Source organism: Haliaeetus albicilla, chromosome 26 (assembly GCF_947461875.1).
Source record: "Haliaeetus albicilla chromosome 26, bHalAlb1.1, whole genome shotgun sequence".
Taxonomy (NCBI): domain Eukaryota; kingdom Metazoa; phylum Chordata; class Aves; order Accipitriformes; family Accipitridae; genus Haliaeetus; species Haliaeetus albicilla.
This window is the reverse complement of record NC_091508.1, coordinates 17,844,170-17,863,481: the sequence shown is the minus strand read 5'-3', so window position 1 is coordinate 17,863,481 and position 19,312 is coordinate 17,844,170. Positions and strand designations below refer to the sequence as shown.

Sequence of the window (19,312 nt, the reverse complement as noted above, 5' to 3'; positions counted from 1 at the left end):
CCCTACAAAAACGTCTGTCCCCATATTTCTTATAAGCCCCATTTAAGTACTGAAAGGCTGCTATAAGGTCTCCCTGGAGCCTTCTCTTCTCCAGGCTGAACAACCCCAACTCTCTCAGCCTGTTGTCACAGGAGAGGTGTTCCACCCCTCTGACCACCTTCATGGCCCTCCTCTGGACCTGCTCCAACAGGTCCATGTCCTTCTTATGTTGGAGGCCCCAGATCTGGACGCAGTACTGCAGGTGGGGTCTCAGCAGAGTGGGGTCGAGGGGCAGAATCCCCTCCCTCGACCTGCTGGCCACGCTGCTTTGGATGCAGCCCAGGATACGGTTGGCTCTGTGGGCTGTGAGCACCCATTGCCGGCTCATGTCCAGTTTTTATTCCACCAGTACCCCCGTGTCCTTCTCCACAGGACTCCTCTCAATCCCTTCATCCCCCAGCCTGTATTGATACCGGTGGTTGCCCCAACTGAGGTGCAGGACCTTGCACTTGGCCTTGTTGAACCTTACGAGGTTCACACTGGCCCACTTCTTGAGCTGGAAATGCGTCCCAGTCCCAGTGACTCCAGACCCAGCCCTTGGGTTTTGCCTCCTCTCAGTGCCTGGGGTCGGTGCTGGGCAGAAGTGCTGCAAAAGTGACTTTCTGAAGGTGACAGCGGGGACTTGCTCCTTGAGGAGGATTTCTTAAGAAACAAGATATTGGTCTGACAAGGCATGATGACAGGAATCCAGGATGCTGCAGCAGCGAAGCTGCTCCCCACCTTGCTGGGGAGGGAGGGAATGGGGGAAAACAGCCGCAATAAAAGGCCCCAGTTTTACAAAGCCCAGCTGGTTTCTAGGGCTCTTAATGAGCGCACAAAGTTGTTTTGCTTTTTTTTCCTGGCAGATAATGCCATTTTTAAGCCTCATAGCATAAAATTATATATTTTTGTAGGTGAAATTACTTGATTAATCATTAAGCTGTTGAATATTCTAAACAAACTAGACATCTGTTGTGAATGGTGAAAGCTGCACAGAAATAAAACTGCAGCTTTTAGGAGATCTCCTTGCCAAAGGGAAGCTGGAAAGCAATTGCAACCACTAGCTGCACAATGAAGAAAAATAATAAAGATAATAATACTACTACTACTAAAGGGAAAAGAAACCCCAAGATTTGAGCAAGGATAAATAAGTAGATGATGTGAAAGTTTGTGCTCTCATAACCCAGTGTGATTTGTTTAATGGTGTATTGGCCCAGGGAACCCCCCTGGAGTTGCTTTGCTTTCAGGGATCTCTTCTGCTTGATGGAATTGTGTTAAGCCAACGCCTCCGCTAAAACTTAGGTCACCTTGGGACCAACTTGTTTTTAATTACAGTCAGTCTCCTAGTAAGAGTAATGACAAGGTCTCATCAACTTGGACTAGTTTCAGAAATCCAAACTTTGTATTTTTTGCGGGGGGGTAGGGGGGTGGAAATCTTTGGCATTTTATAGGAAGATTTTTATCAGAGGGGGAAAAAAGTTAAATGGGTTTCTTTGGCACAAAGATCTATGCTGTTGTGTGGGTTTCTCTTGGGTCCTTTCCTCTGTAGTGTGTTTTTTCCCCAAGAACTGGCTCTCAAACCCAACCACAAAGCTCTCAGACCTTGAGTGTTTCCAGGCTTTCCTGCAAGCGCTGACGATGGTCGGGACCGGGGGCTGTTTTATCACCCCCTCCATAGCCTAAAGAGCCTGAAGAGCTGGGTTTGGCTCCCTCGACACGAGAAGGAGCTTCCTGCAGACTCAGAAATGAGAGATCTGCTTTGTGACCAGGCTCCTCGAGCAGACAGCAGAAGGTCTGGCGTCGGCCGAAGGCTGTCCCTCCTGGTCCTGGTAGGGCTGTCAGCAGGAGCTGGCACTGCCACCGCTGTAGGTGAGGAGGGTTTGCATGGTGCTGCCCCTCTTCTCTGTAGGTTTTCATCCAGTTTTGCTGAGCAGCACAAGTAATTCAGGGGAAAAACATCCCTGTGCGGAAGCAGCGTTTTGCTGGCCTGCGAGTTGGGTGGTTGCTGCAGTGATTCCAGTGGGGCAGGCGACAGCACAGAAACCTCCCTCCCTCCTCCTCGGGAGTGCTTGTGGCCAAGGAAACCTTGGTCTAAACCTCCACCCAAGAGGGGACAAGTCCCTCCTTGGCACCCACCCTGTCCAGCCACGATGCTTAAGGAGCTCTTGGGTGCATCCCAAAACCCTTCTGCTTCTCGCGGGGCACCTACGACCCTGCCTTTGATTTTCCACTTAAAGGTTAGCTGACGAGGGTCACAAAGTCCCCACGCTGCCTTGCACAGCAACAAAGTCCTTAAGTTGGTATCAAATTTCCTCCAGATCCTGCAAAACAGCCGCATTGGCAAAATCCTCGCATGCACCCGATCCCTCCTGCCCTGCTAACGTTCCTGCCGTGGACCGGTGCCACCGCGGGTGTCCTGCAGCCTCCCCTTCTCTGAACAACCTGTCCGTCACGGGGAGGACTGATAGACGGGGGTCCCCAACCCACGGAGGGGACCGGGGGCCAGCCTGCTCCATCCCTGCCTCTCCTGCAGGTGTTCTGGAACACATTCCCCCTAAGTTTTATTTTCTCCCTCTCCCTTTCCCTGTCCAGCACCAAGTTGGATCCGTTCGCTCAGTAGGCTGAAGGATAAAGCTGAAACGATCACCTCGGCGCATTTGCTTTCCTGCGTCTTTATGCTCAGCCGACTTCTCCCGATTCACACCAGGACTGAGCTGTGGGGTTTTGCTTCGCCTCCATCCCCTGCTCCGGCTTCCCTGGCTCTGCCTGGGCTTCGCAGGGATCTCAGTCCCTGTCCCCAACCCAGCCGAGCTGTGGGTTCACTCTGGTCCCTGCCAGCACCATGATTCAGCACCAGGAAATAACCCGCTGAGTGGGGAAGATGCCACCCCCAACCCAGCCCTGGTGACAACCACCTTTATCCTCCCTACTGATACTGAGTTAAATCTATTTTCTGCAATACAAATTTTTGACAAGGGCCACACCGAGCAATGTGCGTTTCGGGAAACTTCCTTGGTTTTTCTTCCAATAACTGCTCCAGGATGCAATGCTCTGTCCCGAACAGAATTGCTTTTACCCGGGAGAAAACGCAGGCTCGTCCTAACGTCATTACGGTGTGTTTTCACTCTTGCTGCTTCTGACCTGAGGGTTCAACTGCTCTATCTGGATTTATGAAAAGACAAGGTGATTTTTATGATCAAAAATAACATTTGTGGGTAATTAAATCTCATGCTTCAGGGCATAAACCGTAACCTGCCAGTGGCCAGGATGGGACTCCCAGAGAACGGGAAATATTCTCTGACAATTAATTTTCACTCTATTCATGGGCTGGGAGGGATCAGAGGGGTGAAACAACCGTAATTAATTTACAGCGATTATTTCCAACAGCTGGCAAGTGGCATAACTCACCAGCAGAGACGGCTGGGAGCACGGAGATAATTGAGGAGAAATACGAGGCCCCTCTTGAGCCAAACCGCCTGCACTGGCCCTTCCCTGTGAGCCCGGGCGAAGGTCAGTGCCCTCTCTCTCAATACTCCGGGGGATGTGGGGGGATACTGGGAGCCGTGGGGGGATACTGGGAGCCATGGGGAGGCCATGCGGAGCTGCCTGGCCGGCGTCCGCTCCTCTTGCACTAATTACCCCGTCCCCGGGTGCCCAAGTGGGCTTTCCCCACAGCGTGGCCGTGACTTGAAGCTGGCAAATGTCTCGGGAACAGCTTTGCCCGCACCGTTTTGGGATGCCTGTTGGCATGCAGGGAAGGGTCCTGGATGGGACCAAGCGCTGCAGCATCGGAGTGTGGAGCTGCTGGGGGTGCTCTGAGTGCAAAATGTGCCTTTTCGAAATGAAATCTTAATAGCGTTCTTCAAGATGCTCTGTTTTATTCTTTTTTTTTTTTTTTTTTTTCTTAAATACCACTTTGGTCAAGCTCTCTATATTTTAGATAATCCAGAAGCTGTCTCCTATGGTAGAAGATAGTTTTCCCAGGGGTTGCCTGCGCGGCCGCTTCCTGAGAACCACCCGGGTGCTCTGGAATGCTCCAGCAACCCCCTCACCCGCACACCCCGCAGGCATCGCTCTCCTCTTTCTTCGTGGTAACCCTCCAAAGAGATGTTTTTAAAGGGCCTGTGTGTGTAGGCAGGTTCTGGCAAGGCATCCGTGGTTCGGTGAGGGGGTTATTTCACAGCTTCACCTCTGCAGGGGAAAGGCAGCTCTGGGTGGGAGGCAGCAGGCTCCGGGGCAGGGAGCCTTGCGGGAATGGGATGGGATGGGATGGGATGGGATGGGAAGGGAAGCTCAGGGTGGGCTGGTGGGCTGGTTCGCTCGCTTGTGTGCCCTTCCCTTGCCTCCTCCCTCCCCCCAGCCATCTGCAAGGGGCTTTTATTAGGGCAGAGACAGCAAAGGGAGAGAAAACCATCCTCGCTAACAAGCTGTTTGCTGTTTATGAGCAGGTAAAGGCAGAGCTGGAATGAATTATTAATAGGGTGGAAATGGGGTCCCTCCACAGATCTGCTGCTAATTCTGGCTCAGCCAAATGTCACTCTTTCCGTCTCCCCCCCGGGGCTGTGGTTTGGGGGATTGATTGCTCCTCTGCTTCCTTCCCCTTCCTCCCAGATCGGAGGTTGTTCGAGAGCAAGGTCACCCCTCGGCACGGGCGGTAGGACACGCTTTGCCTGTGTGCAGGATTCGGGAGAGCGTGAGTCAGCAGAAACCGGCACCGCCAGCTTCGCGGCATGGCTCTTAGTGAGCCCACGCCGGGACGCGCTCAGCGAGACATTTTGCTTTGCTTTTTGCCTCTTTCCTTTGGCCTGAAGCAGATACTCATTCACCGAACAGCATGCCGCTTGTTCAAGGCTCTCGGGCTCCCTTGGGCCCATCTCTCCGCCGGAGAAGAGATTCAACCCCTACTCACGGCTGCTCTTCCCCTTCCCCCTCCAGCCTGCTTCTGAATTCGAGAAGCATCTCGTTCGTATTTCATCCTAGCTCAGCATTGTGCCCTTCTCTCCACCAGCTATGGGGAAGCATCACTGCCAGACAGGGTCATGTGGTGGCAGTGCAATGTCCTTTCTCCAGGTGGGGAAACTGAGGCAGGGAGGGATTTCAGGAGCAGGTCTGGGCTTCACTGGGAGTGTTGGGGGCTCCACCTTTCTCAAGATCGAGCTCCCCCAGGCACCTGCAGCTGGGCAAAGTAGTGGCTCCTTCACCCAGTCTTGATGTGACAGTCAAAGCAAACCATGAGGGTGAAGGAAATCTCCGCTCTCACCCCATGCTGTCTCTGAAACTCTCCCCACGGTCTGCTTAGTACGTCCGTGAAAAGGGTCTGAACTGCTCTTTGCACCGTAGATGATCCAACCTCTGCAGGATGCTGACATCCAGCATCCTCTCTGCAAAGGGAAGATCTGGAGGGAGAAACTGCCCGTCACACACAAGGACTGACCCAAGTTACCTGTCCACCCTCACAACGCAGCCGGCACTGCTTGTGCACAGACGCAAATCCCTTCACGCCCACTCTGGCTAAGCCAGAAACGGTCAGAAAAATCTGGTGACACAATGAATTTTAACCTCCAGACTGAAATCAACAGGTGACCTCTCCAAGAAGAGCCCCGAGCATGCCGTTTGCAGGGTGACCTTGGGGCAGCACTTCCATTTCCAAAGCGCTGGGATGGCCGGGCAGCAGCTCAGCATCTGCTGCCCAGCACCTTGTCCCAAAAGACGTGTGCGCAGCCCATCTGTGGGCAACGCAGGGGTTAACACCGCCCGGAAAATTCCACTCCTAAGCAGATAATCTTGTCTGTGCTGGGCACACACACGCATCGCCCGCAGCCTGGTCTCCCATGGAATAATTTTTGAGCAGCTCTTTCTTTTTGAACTGCTAATCCCCCGGTGAGCTGCCCTAACCTCATCCCTCCTGGCCTCCTGGGCTCACCTCCGCACCCACCTCCCCGCCGGGGCTGCACCCCTGCAACCACTTCTTTTGTAAATTTGTGGATTATGGGGTTACCTAGAGCCGAGATCAGAAGCTGATGAACCAGACACCCCCCAGCCAGCAACCGTGGGCATGCGTTCAAAGACGCGGGCATTTAATCCCATTGCCCGCTTTTTAGCTTGTCTCCAAAACTGGACTTTCTGTACCCAAGAGTTGCAAGCTTTGCTCTTCCCAGGGCACTTCCCTGAAGCTTGTCTACAAATTAAGCTGCTTGGATCCTGCCCCATCCCTCCTCTGCCAGTTTATTAAGCCCTTGCATCTTGCTACAGAGATGTATCCGCGTCCGCAGCCTCACGCAGCCCCTACCAGCAGGAGCACAATAGCAGCGACCTGTGTGCTGGGCTCCGAATCCATTATTGATTCAGGACTAAGAAAATGCTTAGGAAGTAGGAAAAGTGTCCTGCTCTCTAAAAGCTTGTGCGCCTTGTAAGCTCAATACATGCAGCCTTTGCAGAGAGGCTTGCTACGCTGCTATTAATATTTTATTCTGTAAGAGAGGCCCTGATAGTTTGAATGGGGGAGGGCAGGACGCGGAGGCTGGGGGTGGGAAAGGGGAAGGAGTGGAGCCTCTGCTGTGGTCCTCAACTGGAGGTGCAGATCTTCCCCAAAGCATCTGTGGGGAGAATATGGTTGGGTGGTGGATACCCCCGCACCCACCCCTGCCCTCCGATCAGGGCTCCTGTGTCTGCTGCATCAAGCAGTCTGGTTTTGCTGCTGCATGCGAAGTATTTGCCTGCTTTATGCTCTGTTTTAGGGGAACAATTCAGCAGGTGCCTGTTGGTGGCCGGGACCGTGCTGTGGTCAGCCCGAAACGTGCCCTGGCTGTCCCCGAGGGCAGGACTGCGATCCTCTCCTTTTAGAGGGCTCCCCAAAACCCCCTTAATGGCAGCACCATGGAGCTTGAAGCAGCCGACTCGGCCAGGGGATGGGGCCTTGCAAACCCTTTGGCTGGGAGTAAAAACCAGTTGAGTCTGTGCTAGTTCTCCCTTTGGGATATTCTCCCCAAGAGGGATGTGGAGGTGCCGAGGGCAGGACTGGGACACAGCAGCAGTAGCATCCACCTGGCGCTCAGCGCCGGGGGAGCAGAAACCCGTTGCCCACACTGGAGGGTGCAGCAAAATGGGTGCTGGTCCTGAGAATGGGTGCTGGTCCTGAGCTACGGGCACGTGAGCGCTGGAGCCGCCCTGCACTGCTCGTGGACGTGCGACCCTGCTGCCCGCTCCAGCACCCATCACCGCACTGCTCTAATCGCACGCCGGTCCTCGCCTTCCCGTGCGACTTGTGGGAGGTGGATGGGGCTGGAGTTGTTCTGGGGAGGGGAGGCTGCTGCGTTAGTGGCTTCTGCACAGATGTGAGCAAGTGGGAGAAGTGGGAGCCAGCTGGGATGAGACCCGACCTGGTGGCTCTGCATCGCTGCGTGCCTGCACCCACAGATCTCCTGGACGAGCAGCCCTGGCCAGTTCCCTCTTGAGACTGGAACCTGCTTGGGGACAGCTGATAAATGGAGAAACCCCCCCAGAGCCAAAAGCCACAGGTTTCGCTAAGCCTGCCTGCCCGTAGCTCAGAGCAGATGTGCAGAGGCATCGGTGCCAAACGCTGGAGCAAGCGCAGGTTGGGGCAGTGGAGCAGGGCAAGTGGGTGTCAACACCACAACATGCACCTTCTGTGGGTCCTGGTGACCCTGCTTGAAAGACGGGGGGACTTGTGGGAACCTCATGGGACGCGTCTGAGGCTGCGGGGGACGGCACATCTGCCTGGGGCGAAGGCTGGAAGTCCAAACTGCTGTTTGCCGGTGGGTCTTAGCCAGGGCTTTGCAGGCATCAGCTTGCAAAGATCCAAAGACATCTCCTGGATGGTCGCTGAGCAGTGCTATGAAGTCCGTGGAGGAAAAAACCCCTTTGGTGTTTTCCAGCACAGGAACCTGCGTACTGTGTTGAACTGCCTCAGTAACGCCCGGGACGTATTCAGCACTGCAGGCTGGGTGCCTGGGGAGATGGACACCTTCGAGAAGGTGGCAGAAGCGGCAGCGGTGCTCACACCATCTCAGCGGAGAACTCCCACTAAGCAGGTCAGCAACAGCCCACGTGCATAATAACTCCAGCAAGTCAGAAATTCGGGCTCTGCTAGCCAAGCATTGCCGAGCTGCTGTTGCTCACGCTTGATGGAGCTCACCATCTAGGTCAGAGGAGGAATTCATTAACCTCAGGACCCCCCGGCCATCCCTGCATCCCTGTAAGCTCTGTATCCTGCTGAGCCGCTTGTGCCGTGGGCAGGGTTTTGGTGCTGCTCGGGCACGTTTCCACTTTGGTTTCTCCAAAACCATGGCATGAACCAGGTGCAGAGCTTGGATGGTCCCCGTTGAGGACATCAGGACTGCTTGCTCATTTTTGCGCTGCCCCAGCACATAACCATGGGGGGAGAGGTGCCTGTCCAGTGCCGTATGTGATTTTGCAACCCCACTTCTGCAGTTTGCCGCCTGTTGCTGCTGCGGACAACGCAGCTGTTGCTGCATGCAGCGCTGCAGCCAAGCGCTCAGCCCCGCAGCTGCTGAGGGAGCGGAAAGCGAAGCAGTTTGGGTCGTTTTGCAGAGGTGATTTTCAGACGGATCCGTGAACTGGTCCAACCATCTGCAGCTCCGCAGCTTGTAGCGCTGCCGGAGGGGGAACAGCGGGGACGGGGCTGTCACTCGTGTGGGACAAAAGGCAGGGATGTGGGGCTGGGTCAGCCGAAGCCCCGCGCCTCAAAATCCTGACAGTAAAAAGGTTGTTTGAGGTCTGAAACTGTAATCGGGCTCAACTAAGGTCAAAACGGGACTTTCACTGAGGGAAGGCAGCGTGTGGTAGGAGAGTGCTCCTTCCTGCTCGGGCCGTGGTGTCTGTAGGGAGAATTCCTTTTAAGGTTTAATGGGAGATCATATCTGCTATAGAATACAATATGGATTTAAAAAAAAAATAAATAGGAAGGACTTCCTTGAATGCCTTCAGCTTCAAAAGTTGCTTGTGGAAAACTCATACGTGGAGCTGGTGTATGAGTGAGCGTAAGAGCTGCTTTCCCAGCTCTGGCCACGCTCCCCAGCAAGTCTTCAGAGTCAGTTCTTTCCAGCTTTTCCCATCTGGATGCTGTTCCCTTTGAAGAGCAAAGCTTTTCTTAAAAGCAGTTTATTCTTCCCAATCTCATTCAAGGGGGGATAAACTTTCTGCTCACTGTACCAATTAAATCTACTTGACAGCTTGATTTTTATTGCTGTGTCCTTTCCATCAGCAAGTGGAAATGATCCTTGTTAGGGGAGCAGCATCCCACTTTACAAGAAGATGAGTCCCGAACTGGGCATTTAAGGAAATTGCTATGGACTGTGAGGGGAAATCCCGTTTGCTCAGCACGCACTAATTTAAAGCTGAATTGTATTCTTTCATTTTCTGTAAAGCCTCTGCTTTTGTAACACCGAGATCCTGCCACACTCCGGAGTCGCCTCTGTGGCAGGAGAGTAGTGTGTAATTTGCTGAGCAGCTAATAACATGCAATCCAAGGGTCTGGCCCCAAGGGCAAGGAGCCGCTGATCTTGACTTCAAATAGCGTTCTCTGCAGCAACCCTGATGCTGAGAAGTGATTAAAGGTGGGAACAAAACGGAAAGGCCCCAGCCCGTTCTCCCACACTTGAAAGCGATGCTGCGACGGGCGCAAGAGGTGGATTAGGGAAACTTTCATCGGGATGGAAATGGCAGCAGTTGCCTTTTCCAGGCTCTCCTCAAAGGAAAGGGGACTATGTTCCAGGTGTTAATGTACTGGAGGGTTCAAGGGGGAACAGGGGCTGTTAGCACTTTACAGATGTGAAAAGAAAGACATGGCTTTCCATCCTCACATCCCTGACTGAGATGTCATGGGCAATCTGACAGCGGAGAGTGGATTATTTGTGCTGCTGAATTTTGGCAAAGGAATTGTCCCCAGTGCCATATAGGTCCCATAAGGACCTGCTAAGGCCAAGGATGGGTTTGCAACCAACAGCGGGTAGTGCTGATTTATTCGAGGAGGAGGGAGAACATGCACTTTTCTTGGAAAGGATTTTCCATTTGACTTGTATATGGGCTCTGCTCAGCCCAAAAGCTGCCCTTGAACCCTGGGGCGGTCGTAGGGCTGAGGACCCCTCGTGCTCTGCCCTCCGATTCTCCTACCTGAAACACGGCGCGGGGGCAGCACCGGCACCTCCCGTGGGCTGGGGAAGGGCTGTGGGTTTTGTCTCTGCTCAGGGTACCAGAAGGGATGAATCCATCCTTAAACCACCAGATCATGCTGCATCATTAAAAATGCTTTTGGGAGAGCATTTCTGAAGTAACTCTATTTTCCTTCTTACTGTAAAAACTTTTACTTTGGTTTTAATCATCCCCAAACCCACAATCCTTTGCTTGCATGTAAACAGGGGTATGAAGGTATGGTTGGGTAGAGCTGTATGTGAGATGGGCTAAGAATGTAGGGAAAAGGGTTTCTGTGCCCAGAAGTTTGTCTGCTTTTTCCAATTTTAGCATCCAGTCTAATAAGAGAAATAGTTCTTTAGTACAAGCCTTATAACCACATGTCATTCAGAAAAGTTTAGCTAAGAATTAAACTAAACATCAAATTTGGCTGAATGTGTAATGAATAAATAAAGCCTTTTCCTTTCATGTACCCGTGCCAAAATCAACAAGCTCTATTAGCTGATGAAACAATGCTGACGCCAAATAAAAATACCCCTGACCCATCAATATGGGCTAAGAGCTCGGCCCTGCATCAAAGAGCGTTGTCTGAACGAGAAATACTGTCTCGACACCTCTGGGGGGGGGGGGAGGGCTCCCTGTGCCGCCGGCCGGGTATGGGGAGCTCTCACCGGGGTGTCAAGGAGCAGCAAGCCATTCTGTGATGGCTGTTGGCTCGCAGGCAGTCTCCTACAGACACCTCTGCTTGCTTTTGCTAGAATGATTTGGAAACCCCTGGAGCTGCAAACCGATTTGGAGCAGGGGCTTTTGGTGTTTGCTTGCTCCCCGACGCCCGCCCTGTGTGTAAAATTGCCCACCGCAAAACCTGCATAATTTTATTCTGTGTGCAGAACACCGACGCTTGAAAGTGAAATTCTCAGAGGTCCCTGCTCCGTATCAAAGAAGTGCTTCAGCATCTCAGAATATCTCAATACCTGGGAGCACCCTGCCAGCTGTGCCATCCTCCTCCTCCTCCTCCTCCCCCCCGGGAGGGTGGGATGGCGAAGTAATGCTGCGTCACCCCCTGCCCCACGCAGCCCGTGCAGCTTTGCCGTTCCCCAGTCGTGCCTGTCCTGCAACCCCCTCTCATTTGAAATCTGCATTTAGCTGCTCCGCGCCATGCCCTGGATGTGATCTTTGAAGTCTCACCCTTCCCGCGACATCCTTGGTTAAAAGATCTGTTCCCTGTTAGTCTTCAGTCACGCCTTTAGATTCATTCAGGCTTTTATTTACTTATCCATCTGTCTTTCTGCCCCCACCACTCCCCCTGCCCTGCCAGAAGGGAAAGTACAATTCATTTTTCAGGTGACCCTGCCAGGAAGGCATTGACACGAATAGGAGAAGGTTCAGAAACTGTGGAAAAAGCAAAACCCCCAACTGTAATAAGCAGCAAAACGCTTCCCAACCAGAAGGGAGCAGCCAGATGTGACTAGAATTGCTGTAAAACAGAAAAGACAGTCGTCCAAATAATTCCTGCAATCCCCCAGACGCCTCCTTTTGCAGAACTCTCTGCGAGCGCTGCTCGAAGTTGTGACAACCGTAGCGTGCAATCCCGCAGGCTGTGCAATGCCACCCCGGTACTGGTACAGCCCCATAGGGAACAGTCGCTGTCTTACAGGGTCCTGACTTTCACCAGGACTCTCCTCCTCTGCCTGCCCACAGCGATGCCCCGCACGGGGACATCCTCCGGCTCCCTCTTGTCTGGCTGCCTTAAGCATGGAGGGATGTTTGTGTATCTTTAATTTTGATTTCAGTTGTCTGTGCAGCGCAGGTGTCCTGCCGGGCTGTGCTTAATTCTGAGTAACTTTAGTTTAACTGCACGGACAGTACCCTGCTGTTTTGAAAGACACCTAAGAAAGCAATATAGTCACTGTAAGAACTTCTCTGCTGGAAAGCCAGGCTCCTACGAGAACCCACCTGTTACATAAAAATAATTAAAACCTGAAGAGAAAGGAGAACAGGACACCAAAAGGCATCCGAGCAGGTTGGCAGGCAAGGAGCTGCACAGGGTTCGTGCGAGCCTCTAACCCTGCTCTCTCGCAGCAAGGGCCGGGGCTCGGAGGTTGTAACGATCGGTGGGCAGCGACATTGATTTTTGTCCAGCGCTTCCTTTGCGCGGGGGGAGCAAAACTCCGCTCGCATCCTCTGCGGGCTCCGCTCGCCTCTCTCTGCATGTCAATAGGTGTCAAGTCACCACCCAGGACCGGCAATGGAAAGGCCATTTCTTGCTGATTCCACTTTCTACCGACCATAAGGGGATGCTCAGCAGTAAATGGCCACGTGTCATTCTCTGTGACAGAGGCTGTGAAAATTTACCTTGATGGCCTCCTGGCACACGCCGCTCAAGTCCTTAGGCTGGACTGGAGCCTGGAGCTCTCCTGCAGCCATCTCCTACTCTGTGCACTAAGTGCTGGGTGGGCTCCTCGCTCACCTCAGCAGGGCTGCTCTTCATCTGCTTCATTTTTAAAACTCTCTAATCCTCTGGAGAGGACAGCACTGGTGTTAAGATGCGGGAGAAAGGGCCACGACTACAGCGGCATTTCATAAACCTATCCCCCAAAACCTAAAAAATAACTTGCAATATATTACTCCTGTTCTTAGCTTGATTCTTCATCAGGGAATTGCTGGGGATGTTGCCGTGAGTGCTGGTTTCTGTTTCAGGAGATGAGAGCTGGGCCAGGCACGCACCCCGGGGTGAGGCAGGGACAGGAAGGCAAATCCATGTTTTGCATTTGTGTAACTCCCATTCACGGCTGTACACGGTGTTTGCAAGTGTTACAGCACATGGCAGGCGTACGCTACGAGGAAATACTGCTGCTGCCCAGAATAGAAAGATTTTAGCTCAGTATTGACTGAATCAGGAGATGTAGAGAGCTGATTGCAGTTTGTGTCTTTCGCTTCCTTGGAGGTCAGAGGAGCTGAAGTCTGGAGCATCCTTAGCCAGAAAGGGTTTGCAAATAGCTGCAGTGAATGTAGCCGAAAGCAATCTGGTGTTCACCTTTTAATCCTTCTGCAGCCAGGCAGATAAATGGAAATACAGACTGACCTATCAATAGGTAACTGTTTTATTTGCAACCTTTGACTTAATCTTTCTTTTCAAATGATCTTTTACAAGGAAAAGCTGCTACTTATTTGGAATTAGTCAAAATGTCTTCCCTGGTACTGATGAGACCCCTTAGGCTGGAGGGAACTGGGTAACTACTGGCAGCGTGTTCTGATGGTCATAAATGTTTGGCATCCCTTGGCATCATTGCAGCATTTTTCTCTTGGATTTTCAAGACATGCCCTGAGCTGGTTGGGCCCAGAGTATTTTCTAGGCATTTGTAATGCACAAATGGCAAACTGAGGCATGGGGTATACAAGCCTAGATAATGCTGGCAATAGAAAATGGGACTTCACAGATTTAGAGGGAGAACTCCCCTTCTCATAGGCAATAGAAGAATAACACACTTGTTTTAGAAGACACTCCTTGTCCAGTGTTCACCCCAGTGGAAACCCTGTGAGCATGGGCTGGCTTGGTCCTTGTGCCATAAATGCGTGCTTTGTCCGCTCCTGGACGACATTTGGGAGGGGACATTACAGCCATTGTGTTTTGCTCTTTGCTTTGACCCCTGAACTCTTTTTAACAATGTAAAGCCTTGTGAATTATAAATCAAATGTTCCTGCTGAGCTTTGTGGTGCACGGAATGAAATGCAATGATTAATATTTAAGAGAAAATAAGTTAAAGATTTTTAACTACAAGGGCAAGTGTCTGTCCACAGAGCCTTTTCGTGTGGATAGAAGATAGGGAGAACCCCATTTTCAGGGACTTCAGTGAAATTTGTGGCTGTCAGACCACCTGCCTGAGCTGCCAGTGTGCGGGGGGCCACGCTGGCCTCTACCACCCTGCCCCTCGCTCTTACTCACGCTGAGACGATGTACCCACCTCTGAGAAAACCCTGGTGCCGGCGCAGTCTTTTGGGATGAACACAGCCCACGCGCTTTTTAGCAAGCAAAGGGTCCTGCTCAGAGCAGCTCAGGGTGCGTGCTCGCTGGGGCAGAGCTTTTCCAAAAACCCAGACCTTACCACCCCAGACCGGGACTTTCTCAGCGCTCCCCTTAGCGTGCCGGCACCGTCCCTGCTCTAGGGCTGACCTCCCGTCAGCGCAGCACCGGGATGGGCAGGACACCTTCTCCCCATTTTGCAGACCAGGAGACCGAGAGCTCAATGCAGCAGCAACTGTTGCTACCCTGAACCGAAATATCCTTATAACGGCATCTCAGCAGGACACTGCCTCTGGTCACCTGCAAGCAGAGTCTGTTATAACACGTCAAATAAGGAGGGAAACACTTACATGGGTGCAGAACCTCTCCGGCGGGTCCCCACAAGTGATTCCTGCTGGATCCACCCGTACCGTCACATAATCCTTCATCCGCATGGCCTTGGGTTGACAAGCATAAAACTCCCATGACGGGCCATCATCTGTGGTCACCCAGGACTTGCAAATGTCATACTGTCCCATGGCCAAGGGGAGACAGTGCAAGAGGAGAGCAACCAGGTAGAGCATGGCAGCTGCGGCCAAGTGCGGGATCCCTGGGCGAGGGCAGTGCCGAGAATCCCGAGGAAGGCAGCTACTGGGCTAGGGGTTGCTCTCAGGATCAGCATGGAAACTCCTCATCTAAAAATGATCCAGTCGAAGGAGATCCAGACGATCAGAGGAATGATCCCACTCTGCACGCTGTATTTGGATGTGGAAAGTTTCTCTCGGCACGGAAGCCAACTTTGCAAATCACTTGATTGGGAAAGTTTTGGCCGGCGTTGCTGATCAGTGGTCAAAAGTCTTCCTTAACCTCATTTTTCCCCCCTTTTGTTGCATGAAAGGGCTTCCAAATCAGCATGAAAATATCTAGAGGTGACTCCAGTCAATCAATAGGAAGATCAAGTTCTGAGTCGCTGATGAAATTTGATAGGAGCAAATTGGAGAGGCTGTGAGATGGTGCTGGATCAGGTTTTCCTCAACCTTCTTGTCTGCCACAAATGCGTCGCCGTGGAAAGTGCCTTAAACTGTGGTCTGCCTTAAATAATTATTGGGGCTTTTGAACATTAATACATGAAATAAATACAGCATCTGGTCATCAGTACAACGCTGACAAGAGGGACTCTTTGGAGCTAAAATTCCTTTCTCCCAAAGGGTGGTTGCGTCAACATAAACACGGTGGGTGGCAAGATCCGCAGCGGTCCCAGCAAGATGCTGGGTGGTCAGTGGGTTGACAGGAGCAGCACTGGTCTTGCTGCTTCTCCCTCTGCTTCTTGCAGTGGTGGTGAGGATTTGTCTGACTCTGCCTTTTGGCAACTGAGCATCAAGTTCCCAAAGCCTTCAGCTGCAAGCCATGCTGCTACGTGAGGTCTCCTCTCTCTTTCATGGTCAGGGCAAAGGGAGAGTTCATTAGCAGGCTGCACCTGCAACAAATTGAAAGACAAATTAGCTGGGAGCAAGTTGGGGGGGAGGGCAGTTGGAGTAACAAGACTTGTAAGAACAGGGGTCCCCCAGGAGACACAGCCCTCAGCTGGGCTTCCCAAGCCACAAGGCAGGTTTTTGTAAAAGGGAGATATACAACTTTAATAAAAGGAAATCCATAGTAAGATGCTTATGGCTTTTCTGCTGTTTGGGAGATGGGAAGGAGTGCTGCCCCATTTGAGGTATCTGGTTTGTAACAGCAGCTGGACAGCAAGAGGTCTAATGGGTCTTCAAATAATATCAAGAAGGAGCTATAGGTCATTAGAAGACAGAATATGCAGACACAGAGCAGGAACAGACAGACAAATTGATAGTCTTAAAAAGATAAGCAAATAAATAAGACAGCTGGAGAGATAGATACATTGTCCAGCATCCCCACATATGATTTATCTGAACAATAACATTTAATAAAAAACAATTTAAAGTCCTAATAACATTTAAGGTTCACGTAACACAAAGAGCAATGACCTTCCCAGTATTCATTTCAGGTTAGAGCAACATTTCTGCAATTTTGTTGTCTTTCCAGTAGAGCTATAAAAATCTTAAGTAATTACAAAACAAAATGACAAAGAACTGAAAGAAAAAAAAAAAAAGTCAAACCCTCTCTCAGCATTAGATCCGAGAGAGAGATCTCATATGAGAAGGTGGGAGGCACATTTCCAGAACAGAATTTTAGCTCTGGATATTCCCTTTCTATTTGATTCCCCAACTTTTCTTCCACAGTTTAGGGATGTCTCCTTCAACAGCATGTTTAGTGTTTGCTTTCACATAATGCTCAGTTACTAAAGCTCAGAAACTCCAGGTTAACAGAGGCATCGATCCATGTTCAGGGGCTTCACATCGCTGTGCTACCATCTCCCTTTCCCCCCTTTTTGGTTGAAGGATTGCTGATTGAGATGAATGAGTCCAGAAAAGAGAAGCTCTCTCTCATGCTTCATCGCCAGCTCTCAAAGAACAGCCTATTATAGCTGCGTTGGACCTGAATAAACTCCCAAAGAAAGAATAGGCTGGCTGCTATTTTTACATTATGAGTAAATGTAGTAAAAATAATAAACCGGTGTGACACAGTGTTTGTAAGTCCCGCTGACATCAGAGCTGTCTTTTCAGTTATAACAAGTCAGTTCCTAATTATTACATCAAACTGGTCACGGCCAAGTGCCTAATAACAAGCGGAGAGCGTGAGACTCCAGCATTGTGTAGAAAACAAGCAGGGTAGTTTTAATGAGGACTCCAGTGCTGTTAAGTTTATGGATCTATTTTCATAGCCTTAACAATTGTATTTTGCACTTGAATGGCTGTCGGGGAAAAACCCAGGAAGAAAGGATCTATAATATCTATTAGTGTCTTGTTATGCTGGCTAAATGTCATAGATTCCCAGGGAAATAAAAATTTGCTGGAAAACGTATTTACTGCCAGTCAATCAGCCAGGCGTGCAGGTTCCCTGCGAAGTCGGCGGTGCAACACGCAGCCGGTACAGTCCCTTTGCAGAAATAGTTGCACAGTGTTGCTCTGAAATAAGCCAGCATACCGCAAACGGGGGGGAGAGAGACTCTTGGAATTAAAGGTTTTGCCCTGCTTGATTTGCTTTGATTCTTGGAAAATAAATCTTCACCTGATATTATTAAGAAACTGCAGTTCATGGGAACAAATAGAATCAATGCTCTTTGTGTTCTTTGAAGAGTACTCAGCAATCACTGGGGACTGATAGCCAGAGTATTAAAAACACAGAATTAGATTGTATCTTGACTGAGCCAGTTCCTTTTTTTATTATTATTATTGGATTAACACCCTATTGAAATAAAGGGACAATGCTGAGCAACAACTGAGCTGCTCTGCAATTAAGAGCAAAAAGTAAACTCACTGAAGGAGTTTTCAATTTTCTTTCAGAAGCGTTGCCTTCAAAATAAACCCCAACCGCTCTGCCACCCCTCCACCGACCGAACGCGAGTTTTTTCCCCCTCTTCTTTTCCAAGCTGACCATCCTTTCCCCTCCACCCTTAAAAAAGCAAAGTTCGGAGCCACCCGCTCTGCCTGCGCTGTGCCAGGAGGCTGCACCCTCCGGAGAACGTTGCAAAGCTCAAAGGAGCAGCGGGCACCCAACATAAAAAAAAAACCAACCTGGAAATCTCACATCCATTGCTCTCCCTCTGGCATTTGCGCTTGCAGGCAAACCGATGCCGCTTCCCCCCCCCCCCCCCCCCCGCACCCTTTTTCTTTTACATTAAAGGACTTTTAGAGACTGCAAGGGCTCTGTTAAAAGTAGGCAAAGCGGGAGGAGAGCCGTGCCCGAGCGTCCCTGCCTTCCCAGCCTTCATCTGCAAACTCCGAAAAGGGAAAAAAAAAAAAAAAAAATCAAATCCATCCCGTTGGGGGGAGCCGGTGCTGCTCCCGGGGCGGGGGGGGGGGGGGGGGGGGGCGGACGGACGGACACCCAGACATCGGGACACCCCGGAGGAACCTCGGAGCAACTTCGGAGGTACGGAGGGAAGACGTTGGTATTTGGGAGATGGGGGTACAAGGCAGCTGCCCCCCCCCCCAGATCCCCCCCCCCCCCCCCCGCTGGCCGGTGCTCGGCGCTGCAGGTTCTTACCGGGAGGGAGCTCTGCGGTGCGGGGCTCCCGGTAGAGCAGTAAACTTCGGGGCTGGGGGGAACACACCCCCCCCCCCCAAATACCACCACCACCCCAAATACCACCCCCCACCCCCCTTCCTCCCCAAAACACCCCCAGCCCGGCAGAGCAAACCTCTGCGCCGCCGGCCCCCCGAGCGCAGATGGCCGGGGAAGCTTTGTGCAATCCCCGGCTCCCCTCGTAAGTTAATGCCGAGGCTGAAATCCCTTTTGCTCTCACTTTCAATCACAATCGGAGCTTTTATCTCCGTGCCTGATCCCGGCTGCGTAACTTCCTCTGTGCAGCTTTAGCACACACCATCCCACCGGCGAGCAATGTGCTTCTTAAAGGTGCAGGGAGGAAATGCCAGCCGGGAAGGGGGGAGGAAGGGAGGGAGGAGGAAGGGAAGGAGGGAGGAAAAGCACCCGAGGAAGAGGAGGCTACGAGCGGGGAGCCTTCAGCCCCGGCGGTTGCAGCATCCCTCACCGTCCCGGCAGAACCCGCCGGCTTCGGTTAGATAACGGCAGGCCAGGAGTGCCGCTCCTTGGTGTTTTTATTTTTCTTTTTTTTTTTTCTTTAAGAGCTTATTAAAAAAAAAATAAAAAAATCATGAGATCATGCTCGCTCAAGGGAGGGGGAAAAAAAAAAAAAGCTCTAGTCACGAGGGTTTCCCCACACGGGTAAGTTCTCGGTGGTGTGCCCTGAATATTTTGGGGAGGCTTCTGCTGGCGAAGATGCTGTAAATGAGGCTGCGTGAGTGTGTTGTGGGGGAAGAGGGGGTGGTTGGAATTAATAGGATAAACAAAGCAGGAACTCGGAGATGGGGAAATCAGATGGCTGGGAAATGCTTTGATAATGGTGGGAATGTGCTTTGGGATTTAACCAAACCAAGTTTTTCTTTGGTAAGGCAGGGGATTAACATGCAGGAAGGTGTGATAACACCTTCCAGCCCAGGGATGCAGGAGCTATAGGTGTTG

General features: G+C 51.5%; 1 protein-coding gene across 9 annotated transcripts in view; it reads right to left on the bottom strand.

Moving 5' to 3' along the window:
• NTNG2 (netrin G2) overlaps positions 1-18,685 on the bottom strand; it is a 56,767-nt gene extending 38,082 nt beyond the window's left edge. For 7 of the 9 annotated variants that reach the window (XR_011322231.1, XR_011322230.1, XR_011322232.1 and 4 more), the window contains exons 1-2: positions 18,317-18,416; positions 14,563-15,668 (exon numbers count right to left, since the gene is read on the bottom strand). Coding sequence is in view for 6 of the 9 variants with exons in the window: in XM_069770775.1 (XP_069626876.1) it covers positions 14,563-14,775 (213 nt within the window). In the remaining 3 variants the exon portion in view is untranslated. Of the gene's footprint in view, positions 1-14,562; positions 15,669-18,316; positions 18,417-18,575 lie in introns of those variants that run through there. The other 2 variants (XM_069770777.1, XM_069770781.1) reach the window with 2 other exon arrangements.
• Between the last annotated feature and the right edge of the window lie 627 nt (positions 18,686-19,312).